We start from the raw sequence: 15,305 nt of genomic DNA, 5'->3' as shown, positions 1-15,305 counted from the left end.
TTATATCTAGACTAGGTCCAATATGATTCAGTCTTTCATTGAAAGCAATTCTTGTATTCATTGGAAATCCAAAGCATCTTTCAAGTTTAAAAAAAAATGCAAAGAATAGTTATCAAAGAAAATGAATAAAATCCATATTGAGATAATTTTTTAGAAAATGATTGAAGTTTTAACCCAAGAAAGGACTCTTAGAGCCTCTTATAGCTTAGAATAAGAACATGTCAATCACGATTAAGCTTCTAGAATCGGAATCCCTTTGAAATGCAGCTGTTTCTTCTTTAATTGTGGAAGGGACTCTAAAGAAAAGAAAGGTCCAGCCTTAAAGATGAGTAAGGAATACAAAATAGCTCAGGATTAGTTGTGGAGTTCAAAGGTCGCTAATTACACTAAGGAGTTCCCAGACACAGGGAAAACATTAAACAGGTTACCTACAAAATGGGAAATAGACTTTGTCTTCAGAAATTATCCTGAAGTGACAAGTTTCTAGACAAAATCAAACGTATCAGTGTACTCAGCTGATCTCAATGGGATGAAAATAGGAATTGGTTTAGTTCTGTAGTGTTAGGAAAGACAATTGATAGTATCACATTTCCTTCCTCACATATTTTTAATATTCTTTATATTTTCATTTAGGTTTCTAGAATTGGTTTCAAACTAGAAAATCATGGTTTCTATTTAAAGTTTTCTAAAAAGAGACTGATTATATAAAAATTTCTCACCAATGTGTTTGAATCTCATTTAACTCTCTTTACTGAACTTATAAAATTGGGTAGTTGAATGAAAACCAGTAAAGCCTTTTAGATGGTTTAGTTTTTGATGCTGATCATAGTTGGTCTTAATTTGGAGATGATCTAAACAATGATATTCCTTCAGTGTAAGAGAATTCAAACTTATTGTATGGAAAATGCTGCTTTTTCTCTTCTAAAAAGGCCCGTAGGTGTCACTGCTAATGGGGTAATATCAGTGACAATACTGAAGAAATAGTTATTTTAAATCTTGAGGTTCCCTTCTACCCTCAAGCCATTCCACTCCTCTTCTTCAAAAGAGGTAGATTTTTTCAAGTTTATTAGTCTTCGAAAAGCAAAGCATCATAAATGTTTGGAATTAGTAATCTGTTGTTTTAAAAGCAGTATTATGCTATTTTTGAAATTCAGCTTTAAAAAAGACATAAACATAAAAAATACTTAAGACTTAAGCTAAATTCTCACCTAAAGTCAGCAATACTATTAGTTGCCAAGAAAATGGAAGTTGACAGAGAACAGAGAAAGAAAAATCATGGGAAGAACAGAAATGGTGGATTCTGAAAAAAAAAAAGATCCATGAAAATCTTAGAAAAAGATTTAAAAATATGCAATATATAACTGAAATGTTAAATGATACTTTATGTATAGAGTATGCTTTTTAACTTTTTCGCATGAATTCATTCATAACTAAATTCTTGAATGTAGTAAAATACATAAAAGAAACACGTTAAAATTCATTTTTAAAAATTAAGACAGAAAAGCAGCAGGTTATCAAGGCCTTTTTATAAAGAGGGCCTTTTATTGTCCTTTAAATATACTTAATGTTATTCTAAAGAATAAACTGTTAGAAGATAGCACACTTAAACAGTAGTCATAGAGAACAAAGATAACATCTTCAATCGAATTATGCAGTTTCTTATAAGTTGGAAAGTTCTGACTAATATCAAAAATTTCACATTAAAACAATTCCCTTATTTCCAAGTCTAGATTTTTAGGAAAGTCATTGTTTCTTATGCAGCCACTTCTACTAACATTAGTTTACATTTACTAAAAGGCTGTGTAAGGTACTAAAATATACAGCCTAAAAATCACTGCTATAGACATTTGAGTCCAACTTTCAGAGAGAAATTAAGTGACTTGTCCAATGTCCTATTTGTAGCAGAGTTGTTGGGATTTGTACCCTGGCTTTCTGGCTTTAAAACTCAGGCTCTTTCTATTAAATCATATTCTTTTCCATTGTGTGCTTTAATTTGCTCAAGGAAACTATGAAAAGGCAACAGAGTAGAAAATCAGCTTTTAAAATGTTTTCTTTTAAAACACATAAGACTAATCACATTGCCATTTTAAAAAGAAATAGATCCACGATTCATTCCCACTGTATACATTAAAAAGAGACAATAACTTTATTTTAACCACAGTATATTACCCTGACTGAAATTTTTCTCTTTTTTAAATATTAGAAAATTACAGAAATGATTTATATGCTACTGGTGCAGGAGCTTTGGAATTCCAGATGTAGTAATCAGATGAAATCAATTCACGGCCTAAAAAGGAAACAAGAGTAAAGTTATACATTTTTTTTTTTAAAGCACAAGTTCTTTTATGAAGTTTTGACTTTAAAAATGATATCTGTAGCATTTGAAAGTAATTTCAACAATATTCATGCATATGAATTTCATTTTTCAATATCAATAAGCAATAGAAGTTTTAACCAATTTTAATACCCACTGATTAATTTGCTTATTTTTACTTTATAATATAAAGTATAATTCAAATATTCCCTACATTAGCTATGCCAAATTCTGCCACTTTCTTTAGCATATATATTCTACTTCTAGTCCTTTTCCCTTATAGCAAAATACTTACACTTGAATCATTTCTATTTCTATACAGCAACTTCTTGATTAGTATCCTTTATTCTGACCTTGATACTTTCTTGTTCACTTAAAATATTCCAGTGAAAATAATCTCTCCTGATTACTTGTCATAAAGTTACTCATATGGGTTCCCTTTGCTGGTTCCCTAGTAAAATTTAAATTTAATCCTTCTACAATTAACTTAGAACACTGTTCTTCATTCCCTCTAAAAGGAGAACACCACAGTTTGGAACATTGTAAAAAAGAGTACTGCTCTCCTAACTATGTTGTAATTTTTGAATATTCTAATATGGCTGAATATAGCCCATAATGGTCAAAGAATGAATAATAACTTTTACCAGTATGTCAGGTGTTTAGAAACTAATAGTGGAAGGAAATTGGCCCTTTAAAACTGGCTCCGATATTATGACAGGCGTGTGTTAAACTGGTGACCAAATTTCAGAATATATATCTGAAAATTATTTTTCAATTTATTTCAAATTTTTTAACAATGAATGGTTAAAATGTTTTAGCCATGAAGTCAACTGGACCCAATTTATTCTCAGGAGCAGTAAAATCTTAAATGCTATTTGTTAGCTATCACTAATGCCTTCCACAATGGTTTTTCTTAGCATCCATGACTTATCTCTTAACAAAATAAAAAAACTCCAGTATACTTCATGGTCAACTTTATCTGAAATCAATTAAAAAATAAACACTTATTAAAGGCTTACTATGTGTACTGGCTAATAAAGACAAAAGTGAAACAATTCATTTCAATGCAGTGCCTACTACTGCCTACTACTATGAGCTAAGAATTGAGGATACAAAAAAAAAAAGGCAAAAAAACCAATCCCTGCCCTCCCAGAGCTCACTACTGAATAGGAATGACAAGATGTACATATATGAAATATGCACACCTCTGGGGAGGGAAGCAGCCTGAGAGTGAAGAGAGGCTTTGTGGTAGCACTTTAATCATATCCTGAAGCAGAGATTTTTAGGGATAAAGGAAACACATCTTTAAGAAAAGATGGAGAGAAAAAACAAGAGATGGAGGTAATGTAGAAAGAAATCAGAGCCAACCAAGTAAAGGAGACAAATTCACTCTTGTTCATGAGGTGCCCAATTCCCTATTCTCATCATCTTCCAGTTTTTTGAAATTTTTTAACTCTATTCAAGAATCTCCCTTAGAACTCTCAAGTGATGATTTCATTTCCTTTGGTCTTGTTTCTTTTCCCTGCTACCCCAGGATTTCTATCCACCAACTTAAAAAAAACCCATGTAAAAATTAAAAATAAAAATTCTTTTCTTTCAAAATATGTAATATACATTCTGCACAATTGGATTCAAGTCACTACTTTTTTATTCTATGTCATTTCAGTGTTTAACCTGTATTATCATTTTACAGTTGTTGAACAGTGGCTTTGTGATTATAAATCATATATTTGTATTTAGTATTTGCCTGATATACTAGGTGCTCAGTAGATAGTGATTAGCTTAGATATTTTCTTAAAGGTAAAAAAAACCCATTCATATTATTAAAGTAGTAATTACTTAGTTAAAAAATCTCTATTTACTGCTTATTAAGAAATAAAGAAATCTAGTTTTGGATCCAGATGAACCTCTCATGGCTCTTTCTATTTTTAGACATACAGTTTAGGTGGGTTGCTTTTAAGTCATAAGAAGGCAAAGATTAGAATAAGATGCACTAGACAAGAACAGATGTGTCCTAGGAAGTTATTCCAAACTACCTACATTTAATATACTTGGACTGCATCATAATATATGAACTCTATATGAAATTTTTAATAATACTCTCTTCAGTTCACTTTAAAAATTAGGGAACTTACATGTAGTTATTTTTGGTTTTCCTGATGCAAACACTTGAACTGAATGCTGATCTGCATAACACCCGGTGTGTGTGTAATCTGGGATCCTAAAATAAAGCTGGAAAAAACAAAATTGTTTCTAAATTCAGGTCAATTCATTAAGTATACAATGTAACATAGGTATTTTTCTTTTTGTTTTTGCAAGGCAATGGGGTTAAGTGACTTATCCAAGGCCACACAGTTAGGTAATTATTAAGTGTTTGAGGCTGGATTTGAACTCAGGTACTCTTGACTCCAGGGCCGGTGCTCTATCCAATGTGCCACCTAGCTGCCTCTACAATATCACATAGTTTCTTTACCCACAATCCCAGAGTTTATCTCACATATTTTACTTCACAAATATCAGCATAAAAACCAGGATATAGTATAAATAATTATGATAAATTTAAGCAGACTAACATATATTTATAAGTGTTCCTGAAATGTAAGAGTTCTGTAGAAATATATGGTTGAAAAGAAGGAGGTGGCTGGTCATATAGTGAAAGAAAAAGATTGTGTGTGTGTGTGTGTGTGTGCGTGTGTGTGTGTGTGTGTGTGTGTGTGTGTGTGTGTGTTCTAATTTATTTTTTTAAATGTCCAATAATTTTAGACATAGGATATTTCAAATTCAGTGTCAAAGGTATGGATATTCTGCCAACCAACACTGATTCCAAGCCTTTTACCTGCTGATGTGGCTAAACAAAACCTGTGACATGTTGGCCAACCTTCTAGTGATAAAAAATCTTCAAATTTAGCTAGGTCAGTCCAGAGATGGAAGGTGAAAGGGGAAGATTAGGAAGTAAGCATTTAGTAGCACCTAAGCCTTTTACAAAAATGATCTCATCTGATCCTAAAAATGACTCTGTGGTTTTGTTATCCCTATTTTACAAAGTGCAGAATCTGAGGCAAAACAAAAAGGCTAAGTTACTTGCCCAGGGTCCCAGTTAGAAAATGTCTGAGACCACTTTTGAACTCAGGTCTTCCTGACTCCAGGCTCCACTACTCCATCAGCAGACATATGGTCTAGTACTGGGCTCATATTTCCAGCTTTATCAGCTAGCTAAGGCAGATTAGATCTTTGCTCTCTGAAGGTACAACTTTTGATGAAATATCAGTCAAGCAAGTGCTGAGTAGGCACTGTGCTAGTGTTGGGGGTATAAAGAAAGGCAAAAAAACCCCAAGTCTTAAGGAGCTTATGGTAGAAAATTCCAATGGTAGAAAAATATATATGTGTGTGTCTATATATTATATATAAATTATATACAAGATATATATGGAGTAGATGAAAAAAAGCTATCAGAGGGGAAGGCAGTGGTGGGGGGGGGGGGGGGGGGGGGAGAAAGCATTCTGCAGATGGTGGGATTGGTGCTGAATCTTGAGGCAGGCCTTGGAAACTAAGAGGTGAGAAGGGAAAGTATTCCTGGCATGTGGGTGCAGGGGTGAGAGGTGAAGGGAGGAGCAAGGATAGGGTGACAGCCAGTGCAAAGGTATGGAGATGGGAGATGGAATATTATGTGGGAGGAACAACAAAAGGTCAACGTGAATGGACTGGAAACCTCAACAATGGGAGTGAAAGGTCAAAGGTCAGGTATGCCAAACAAAGGACTTGATAACTGGTAGGTAAAAAACTACCAGGGAGAATCACAAAGTTAGTCAACAGGCATAGATTAAGCTCTCACTTTGAGCCTTACTTTAGGAAAATCTGCTGTACTTCTTATGGAAAATCACTTTGAAAGTTAAGTAGAGGATGTTCTGTAGTCCAGTGAGACAAGATGCAGGGAGATTTATCAGAAGGTGACTCTCAATCTAGGAGAGATGATGAAGGGCCATAAAGGATGGTTTGAAAGGAAGGGGATGTACATGAGAGATGATGTGGAGGGAGAAACACCACATATTAAATATCATTCTACATTTTTGAATGATCTATCATCATAAGAACATCATTTATCATATTGTGCCCTAAAAGGTAGCATGCTATGAAAAGCTACTCGCCGAAAAACTGTGGAACTGACTTATGGTTTGTTGTTGTTGAGTTCTGTTGTCTCTGGCAATTCATGACTCCAGTTGGGGTTTTCTTTTTAATTTTTTTTTAAATTTAAGGCAATGGGGTTAAGTGACTTGCCCAAGCTCTCACATCTAGCCAATTATTATGTGTCTGAGGCTGGATTTGAAATCAGGTACTCCTGAGTCCAGGAAAGGTGCTCTATCCACTGTGCCACCTAGCTTCCCTATCATTCAATTTTTTTTTAAAGCTTTTTGCAAGGCAGTGGGGTTTAGTGGCTTGCCCAAGGCCACACAGCTAGGTAATTATTAAGTGTCTGAGGCCAGATTTGAACCCAGTTACTCCTGACTCCAGGGCCAGCGCTCTATCCATTGCGCCACCTAGCTGCCCCTTCATTCAATTTCATGATAATATCCTTTATTCCTCTTCCTTGTTCCTCATGTTCCTCCCTGTCCCCCAGTTGGAGTTTTCTTGGCAAAGATACTGGAGTGGTTTGCTATTTCCTTCTCTAGCTCTAATAATCTCTTTGTTTTTAATTTCTTAGTGTTTTTTATGTCTTTCTTGTTGAGAGGTTTTTAAAATAGCTTACTCAAATATAAATATATTCAATAACTTACTTTTACATATGTTGTACCTCCAATGCAAATAGTGTCAACTGGTTGCTTTTGATGACTCATAGTATTAAAGTTCACAGTTCCAGAAAGATTAATTTCCAGTGATTTGGGGAACTTTTGCCCTGAAAAATAGAAATTTCATCAATCAATAATTCTAGATTAACATGTACCTGCAATATACAAAACAGGAAAAAAGAAAAAAGCAACTCACCTATAACCCAAATTAATAAACTTTTCTCTCGTAATACTTCCACCTGGCCAAAGTTAACTTTGTATTCTAAATGTGTGATTGGACCTCTGAAAATGCAAAGTTTTAAAAAGTTATGTAAATAAGGTTATGAACTGTTCATAGGAAAAATAAGCAAAAAAATTCATATTGATTCTTAAGGACAACACAAACTCAAATTTCTAACTTGTTTGCCTTCCAAATGAAGCATAACCTGGGTTTTAAATTAGAAGACCTAACTTTGTATGGTTCATTCATTATCTTTATGACATAGGGCAGTTTACTTAGTCTCTATGAGATGTAATTTTCTCATCTGTAAAATGATGGTGTCAAACTAGATGACTATAATTTATGAATGGACATTGGGGGTCTAATGATGACTTATAGGTGGATATATCATTTTTAATTTGTTTAAATAAAGTATCCACTGTCTTCCAAATATTTCATACATTCTTTGATTTTTAAAACAACTGAAACCCCAAATAAAAGTATACACAGTAATGTATAATAATGATTTGACTAATCAGGTCATTTTGAGAAGAACTATATTTCAGAAAAAACTTTTAAAACAGAAAATGGCAGGAAGTGATCTTGAAAACTAATCAGTTTAATTCATCAGATGGTTAGTTGATAGCAAGGTCAGACATGTATATAAGGATTACTAGAAGACAGAGTATGCTCTGCAAACAGTCAGATGTTACAGCTTATATCTATTAGTGCTTGGCATCCACAATCAGGAAAAATAGAGAAATAGATTAAAGCCAAAAATATGAATCTGTGTTTACCATTTTCATCAACGACTTGAATAAAAGTATTCTTGGCATTTCTATCAAATTTGAAGATAGCACAAAATCAGTAGTGACAGATAATACTCGAATCAGAAAGTTGGGATCTAGTAAGATGACACTCAATAGAGATAAATATACAAAGTCTTACAATTAAATATACAAAAAAGATCAAATTTCAAGCATCAGATGAGAAAGATATGATTATAGAGCAGTTGTTCTGAAAAAAGATCTGGGTAGCTTAGTGGACTCAAGTTCAATATGAGCCAGCATGAGATACACCAGTTAGAAAAGCTAATATCCTAGTAGCATTAAGAGACTCATTAGAATTTGAGAGTCTCGTTGCACTCTGCCTTTGTCACGCTTCAAATGAAGTATTGGGTTTATTTTGGGTAGTTACAGTTTATAAGGACATTGTCTGGAGAGCCATATAAGGCTGGAGAGCATCCAAAAGAGGGCAGTTAGGATGGCAAAGGGCCTTGAATCCAGAAAATGTGAGGTCAGGTATTAGGGAAGTTTAGTCAGAAGAAAAGATTAATCTTTCTGGAACTGTGAACTTTATGAGTCATCAAAAGCAATCAGTGGACACTATTTGCATTGGAGGCACAACATACATAAAGAAGAGAAGAAGGGCTGTTCTATGAAGGAGGAATTGGACTTGTTCTGTTTGGTTTCAGAGGACAGAGTTAGGAGCATGGAGAGAAATAGCAAAGAGGCAAAAATTCCTATCAATAGAGGTATCTAAACAGTGGAATGGGCAATTTGGATAAGTGGTGGGTTCCCCCCTTTGGAGGTATTCAGAGACTGATGAATTCCTGTCAGGTATGTTAAAAAGCTGGTTTTGGCTATAGATTGGATTAGATGAGCTTCTAGAGTCACTTCCAATTCTCAAAATCTGTGATTCTGTAATTTTATAATTATAGTTTAAGAACCATCATTATATTACCATGAAAATTCTTACTTGCCTGAACATCCTTTAAAGAGAATACTGCAAAAATAGAGAACTATGTGACTAAATTGTTCCCACCTGTTATAAAATGGTATACGAGCTTCACAGTACTCAAAACAATTTTTCACACTTTCGTGAAGTTTTAAATGGACAGTTATTTTTAACTGTGAATCTTCTTCCTTCAGTTGGTAAAATCCCAAAATTGGTGGGACAGGCACCTAAAAACAAACGTTAGAAAAATTAAATAGTTTAGTATAGTTCCTGGTTGTCTTTCATTCACAAAGAGGAACAAAATGACATCACTATGATGGAGCAAAGGGATATAGTGTTGTCTGACTGTGGTTTGATCAGACTAATAAAAGCTCAGAAGGCTCTACCCTAGACTGAGTACAAATAGCCCATTTGAACATTTGTAGTGGAGATGTCACTAAATTTGCACTCTCATGTTTCTTTTGAGATACTTCAATTATGCTTTGCTCATAGAGTACACAGGTTCTTCTTTGATGAGGTCAAACATGCTATGTAGTATGGTTCTGTGCCACTATTTCCCATGCCACACTATTGATTCCAAAGGTTTTCAGAGAGACCTTGGAAGTATCCTTGTACCCCTTCTTTTGATGTCCATGTGAGCACCTTCATTGAGTAAGTTCTCTATAAAATAGTTTTTTAGGAAAATATATTTGCTATGTGAACAACTTGGTCAGCCCATGGTTGTATCCTGTGCAGAAGAATTTGAACAGTTTAGTACAAGAAAAGATCTTAGTATCCAGTATCTTATCTTGCAAGGTGATCTTCAGAATCTTCCGTTTCCTGGTATGAAGCAGGTATACTCTCCAGGTTTCAAAGGCATAAGACAATGAGGTTAGTATAATAGTTCTGTAGATCTTCAATTTGGTAGGCAATCTAATACAACTCCCCCACCCCCATACTTTCCTTTGTAGCACTGAACTAGCTCTGGCAATGCATGAATCAACCTCATCACCTATGACATAGGTTCTATATATGAACATTCCTTGAAATCATACTACCAAGTGAGTGAACTTATCTACAATATTCGAAATTTCTCCAACTGCTATAATTGATGGTTCCATGTGTGGATGGTATGACGTGGGATGGTGGAGAATCTGATTTTTCTTAGTGTTAATTGTTAGACTAAAATAGCACAAGCAGCAGAGAACTGACACTTTGTTGCAACTCAGCTTTTGAGGTTGTATTGTGTGCACAATCACCTGTGAACAAAAAATCATGTACCCTCCACTTTAGTCTTGGCTTTTTTAAGTTAAATTATTTATATCAGAGCAGAATGAACAATGCTGTGTTCATACTTGTTGAAGGCATTGAATATAGCTATGATAACAAAGAACAGTGTATTTGCTGTGAGTTTTTTCACCAGTAATGGATTTGAATAGTCTGGTCCTTGTCCTAGACATATCTTTTCCTAAGCTCAGTACCCAGCACAATATGTTATTCAGAATATTTGTTAAAAGACTTCTGTGTCACAGATGAAGTGAGGAAGGAACATCCTGAAACCTTCCCAAATTCCTCTCTGAACAATTAGAAAAACTGCCCTGGAACTGCAAGGAATCAGCTTACCAGCCCAACAGGAAAAGTCTGTCTCACTGGGGTGGGTGGGGAGGGCTGTCCAAGAGCAGTAAAAGTTAGGCCCATAGCAGGGGCCATGCAATATACCAACCAGCAAGTGCTCATCCCAGTGACCCCAATCCCAGCACAAATCACCCTATTACTGAACAGTGTTAAAGCCCCACCCAAAGTTGGCCAATGGCAAGATATTACTCTGGGGGTTTATCAGCAGAGATCCTGTTTCCATAGCAACCCAGCGGCAAGGCCCACCCCTCAGGCAGATCAGCAGCAAAATTACTCTAGCAAGTCCTCCTGACTTAGAGGCCCTGTATCCAGGGCAATCCAGTAGCAGGGTCCCACTTCAGGGAGCTATTACATGATCCCTCTTCCAGAGCCAGGAGGACCGTTAACTTAGCAACTCTGCAGTAAGGCCCCACCCCAAAACAACCCAACAGCTAAACCCCACACCCAGGAGAGGCCAACAAGAAGTCCCCCCCCAACCCCCTCTGCCCCCCCCCACCAGTAAAAGCCAGAAAAGAAGCCTACTCTCCAAAGAAAGCAAGCAATTAAGCCCTAAAGCCTGGTGAAAGCCAAGGGTCCCAGAAACAAAAAGCTTGAGACAATACAGAACCATAGCCCAACTCTCATTATACAAAACAGTAGGTCACAAAAAGACAGGGAAAAACAAGCAAAAAAAAAAAAAAAACAAACACCAAGTTTGACTCAGGAAAATTCCTATGGTGATAAAAAGGATCAAGGGAGAAACTTAGAAGAGGACAATAGTGTCAAAATGGCTACAATGAAGCCACAATGAAAAAATGTAATTTGGTCTCAGGCCCCAAAATAATTCCTAGAAGAATTTTAAAAAGCAAATTAGAGAAGTAGAAAAAATGAATTGGGGGGAAAATGAGAGTAATGCAAGAAAATGATGAAAAAAATAGCATAGGAAAAGAAATACAAAAATTTACTAAGGAAATTAATTCTCTAAAAACAGAATTAGTCAAATGAAAAAGAAGTACAAGAGTTCACTGAAAAAAATCCCTCAAAAATTAGAATTGAACAAATGGAAAATAATGATTCTGTGAAACATCAAGAAACAATGCCATGATTTAAAAAAAATAGTCTTGATAACAGCTTTCAAGAAATTATCAAAGAAAACTACGCTGATATATTAGAATCAGAGGGCAAAATAGAATTTGAAAGAATCCATTGATTACCGCCTGAAAGAGACCTCAAAATTACAGTTCCAAGGATCATCACAACCAAATTCCAAAGCCCAAAGATCAGAGGGAAAAATATTATAAGCAGCCAAAAAGAAACAACTCAAATATTGAGGAGCTAGTGACGATTACACAGAATTTGACAGCTTCCACATTAAATATATTATGCTGGAAGGTAAAGGGGTTAGGATTATAATCAAGTATCACTTTACCAAGCAAAACAAAATATAATCTTTCAGGCAAAAAAAAATGGACATTTAATGAAATAGAATACTTTTAAGCATTTTTAATTGAAGATCAGAATTGAATAAAAAATTTGACTCCATATACAAGACTCAAGAGAAACATAAAAAGAAACACAAAAATTTCAATAAAGTTAAATTGTTTAAATTTCTTTGTGGCAAGATAATATCTGTAACTAAACAATTTTATTAATATAAGAGCAATCAGAAGGAATATATATAGACAGAGGCTATAGATATAAAATGACATTGATGGGATCATAGAACAAAAAACAAAATAAAGGGATAAGAAAGAAAACTGCACTGGAAGGAGGAGAAGGGAGACTGAATGGAGTAAACTGTCCTACTTAAAAGAGACTTTTTTTTTTAGGTTTTTGTAAGGCAAATGGGGTTAAGTGGCTTGCCCAAGGCCACACAGCTAGGTAATTATTAAGTCTCTGAGACTGGATTTGAATCCAGGTACTCCTGACTCCAAGGCCGGTGCTTTATCCACTACGCCACCTAGCTGCCCCTTGTCCTACTTAAAAGAGGCAGAAAGATAAATTAAAGAAGATGGGAGAGGCAGTGTTCAGACCAAGTTTAAATCTCATTCTCATCAAAATTTGTTCAAAGAAGGAACACTCAGCTGGATTTAGAACTCTCTTACCCTCTAAGGAAGAAAAAAGGAACAGGGATAATAGAAGGGGGGGGGGGAGGGATTGATAAAAAGGAGGGTATACTGGGAAAGTCTATGATCAGAAATAAAACATTTGTGAGGAAGGGTTGTGGCTGAGAGAGAGGAGGATAAACAGTGAAAAATAGCAGTTATAACTATAAATGTGAATGGAATGAATTCACCCAAAAAACAAAAGTGGTTAACAGAATAGATTAAAAACCAGATTTCTAAATATGTTGTTTATAAGAAATACATTTAAAGCAGAGAGTCAGACACAAGATAAAGGTAAGGGGCCAGAGCATAATCTATTATGTTTCAGCTAAAGCAAAGAAAGCAAGAATGGCAATCATGATTTCAAACAAAGCACAAACAAAAAATGTATATAATTGAAAAATCTTTATAAAGAAACCATATCTTGCTGAAAGATATCATAAGCAATAAAGTCATATCAATAATAAACATATATGCACCAAATGGTATAGCATCTAAAATTCTGAAGCTGAATGAGTTTCGAAGGAAAGAGTTAATAAAACTATACTAGTGGAGGATCTCAACTTTCCCCTCTGAGAACCAGATAAATCTAACCAAAAAATAAAGAATAAAGAAGTTAAAAAATGAAGAAAATTCTGGAAAACTTAGATCTCTGAAAAAAAATGGAATGAGGAAAAAAAAGGAATATATTATATGACACAGACACAAAAACTGACCATGAATCAGGATATAAAAAAACTCACAATCAAATGTGGAAATGCATAAATTCTTTTCAGATCATAATGCAATAAAAATTACATTCAATAGCATTGAGAAGAGATTAAAAATTAATTTGAAATAATCTAATCCTAAAAAACAATGAGTCAAAAAATAAATTAGAGAAACAACTGATAATTTCAGTAAAGAAAATGACAATGAGACACTATACCAAAATTTATGGGAAGCAGTCAAAGAAGTACTCAGGGGAAAATTAATATCTTTATTTGCCTACATCATTAAAGGAAAAAAAACAGACCAATGAATTGAACATGCAATTAAAAAAATTATAAAAGGAAGAAATTAAAAATGCCCAATTAAATTTCAAATTGGAAATCCTGAAAATCAAAGGAGAGAGATTAATAAAATTGAAAGTATGAAAACAAATAAATAAAACTAGAAACTGATTCAAAAAATAAAATAGTTAAGGCACTAGTTAATTTGATTATAAAAAGAAAGAAGAAAACCAAATTACTAGTACAAAAAATGAAAGAAAGAAATTAAGAAAATTGTCGGGTCCTATTCTGTCCAACTAATTTATGACAATCTAAATGAAATGGATGAATATCTAAAAAAATACAAATTATCCAGACTAAGAGAAGGAAAAACAAAATACTTAAATAACCCAATCTTACAAAAAAGAAATTGAACAATGAATAAACTTTCTAAGAAAAAATCCCTAGAATCAAATGAATTCAAAAGAGAATTCTAAGAACAATTAATGACAATACTTGTAGAATATATGAAAAAAAGAGGGAAAGGAATCCTACCAAATTCCTTTTATGGCATAAATACAGCATTAACACCTATAACAAGGAAGAAAGAGAAAAAAATTATAGCCCAATTTCTCTAATGACTATTGATGCAAAAATTATAAAATACTAGCAAAGAAATTTCAGAAACATATCCCAAGGATCATGCACTGTGACCAGGTGAAATTTATAACAAGAATGCAAGATTAGTTCAATATTAGAAAAACTATCAGTATAACTGAACATAACAATAACAAAACCAACAAAAATCATAATTATCTCAAAAGATGCAGGAAAAGCCTTTAACAAAATACCATACCTATTCGTATTAAAAAATACTAGAGAGCAAAGGAATAAATGGAGGTTGCCTTAAAATGATAAGGTAATATTTATCTAAAACCATCAGTAAACATTATCTGTAATGTAAGTTAGATGCCTTCCCAGTAAAATCAGGGTGAAACAAGGATGCCCATTATCAGCTCTATTAGTCAATATTATATTAGAAACATTAACAATAGCAATAAGAGAAAAAAAAGAAATGAATCGCAACTTTTGCAAAGTTGTACAATTCAAAATAACCCACATAAATCATCAGCATTTCCATGTATTACCCACAAAGTTCAGCAGCAAGAGAAAAAATAGAAGAAAATGTAAAATACTTCATTGGCAAAACAATTGACCTGGAAAATAGATTTAGAAGAGACAATTTAAGAATCACTGGGCTTCCTGAAAACATTGTGGAAGAAAAAAACTTGGTCTCCATACTTCTGGATATAGTGAAGGAGAATTGCCCTGATATCAGGGAATCAGAGGGGAAATTGTTATTGAAAGGATCCCTTCCTGAAAGGGATCCCAAACTAAAAACAACAAGAAATATTGTGGCCACAGCCCAGAACTATCAGATAAAAGAGAAAATCCTGCAAGCAGCCAGAAAGAAATAATTTAAATGCCAAGGAGCCACAGTTAGATTATATAGGAGACCTGACTACATCAACATTAAGGGGCCTAAGGTCCTAAAACATGATATTCCGAACAACAAGGGAGCTTGGAATGTGGCCAAGAATT

General features: G+C 34.2%; 1 protein-coding gene across 1 annotated transcript in view; it reads right to left on the bottom strand.

Annotated features, from left to right (window-relative positions):
* Nucleotides 1–2,145: 2,145 nt before the first annotated feature.
* Nucleotides 2,146–15,305, bottom strand: part of LOC141522435 (AP-5 complex subunit mu-1-like) — a 29,606-nt gene continuing 16,446 nt past the window's right edge. The window contains exons 4-8 of the mRNA XM_074235891.1: nt 9,122–9,261; nt 7,295–7,380; nt 7,087–7,205; nt 4,450–4,546; nt 2,146–2,287 (exon numbers count right to left, since the gene is read on the bottom strand). Of these exons, the coding sequence (XP_074091992.1) occupies nt 2,208–2,287; nt 4,450–4,546; nt 7,087–7,205; nt 7,295–7,380; nt 9,122–9,261 (522 nt within the window). The 3' untranslated portion in view covers nt 2,146–2,207. The remainder of the gene's footprint in view (nt 2,288–4,449; nt 4,547–7,086; nt 7,206–7,294; nt 7,381–9,121; nt 9,262–15,305) is intronic.

The sequence above is a fragment of the Macrotis lagotis genome, chromosome 4, assembly GCF_037893015.1.
Source record: "Macrotis lagotis isolate mMagLag1 chromosome 4, bilby.v1.9.chrom.fasta, whole genome shotgun sequence".
Taxonomy (NCBI): domain Eukaryota; kingdom Metazoa; phylum Chordata; class Mammalia; order Peramelemorphia; family Peramelidae; genus Macrotis; species Macrotis lagotis.
This window is presented reverse-complemented; position numbering and strand designations above follow the sequence as displayed.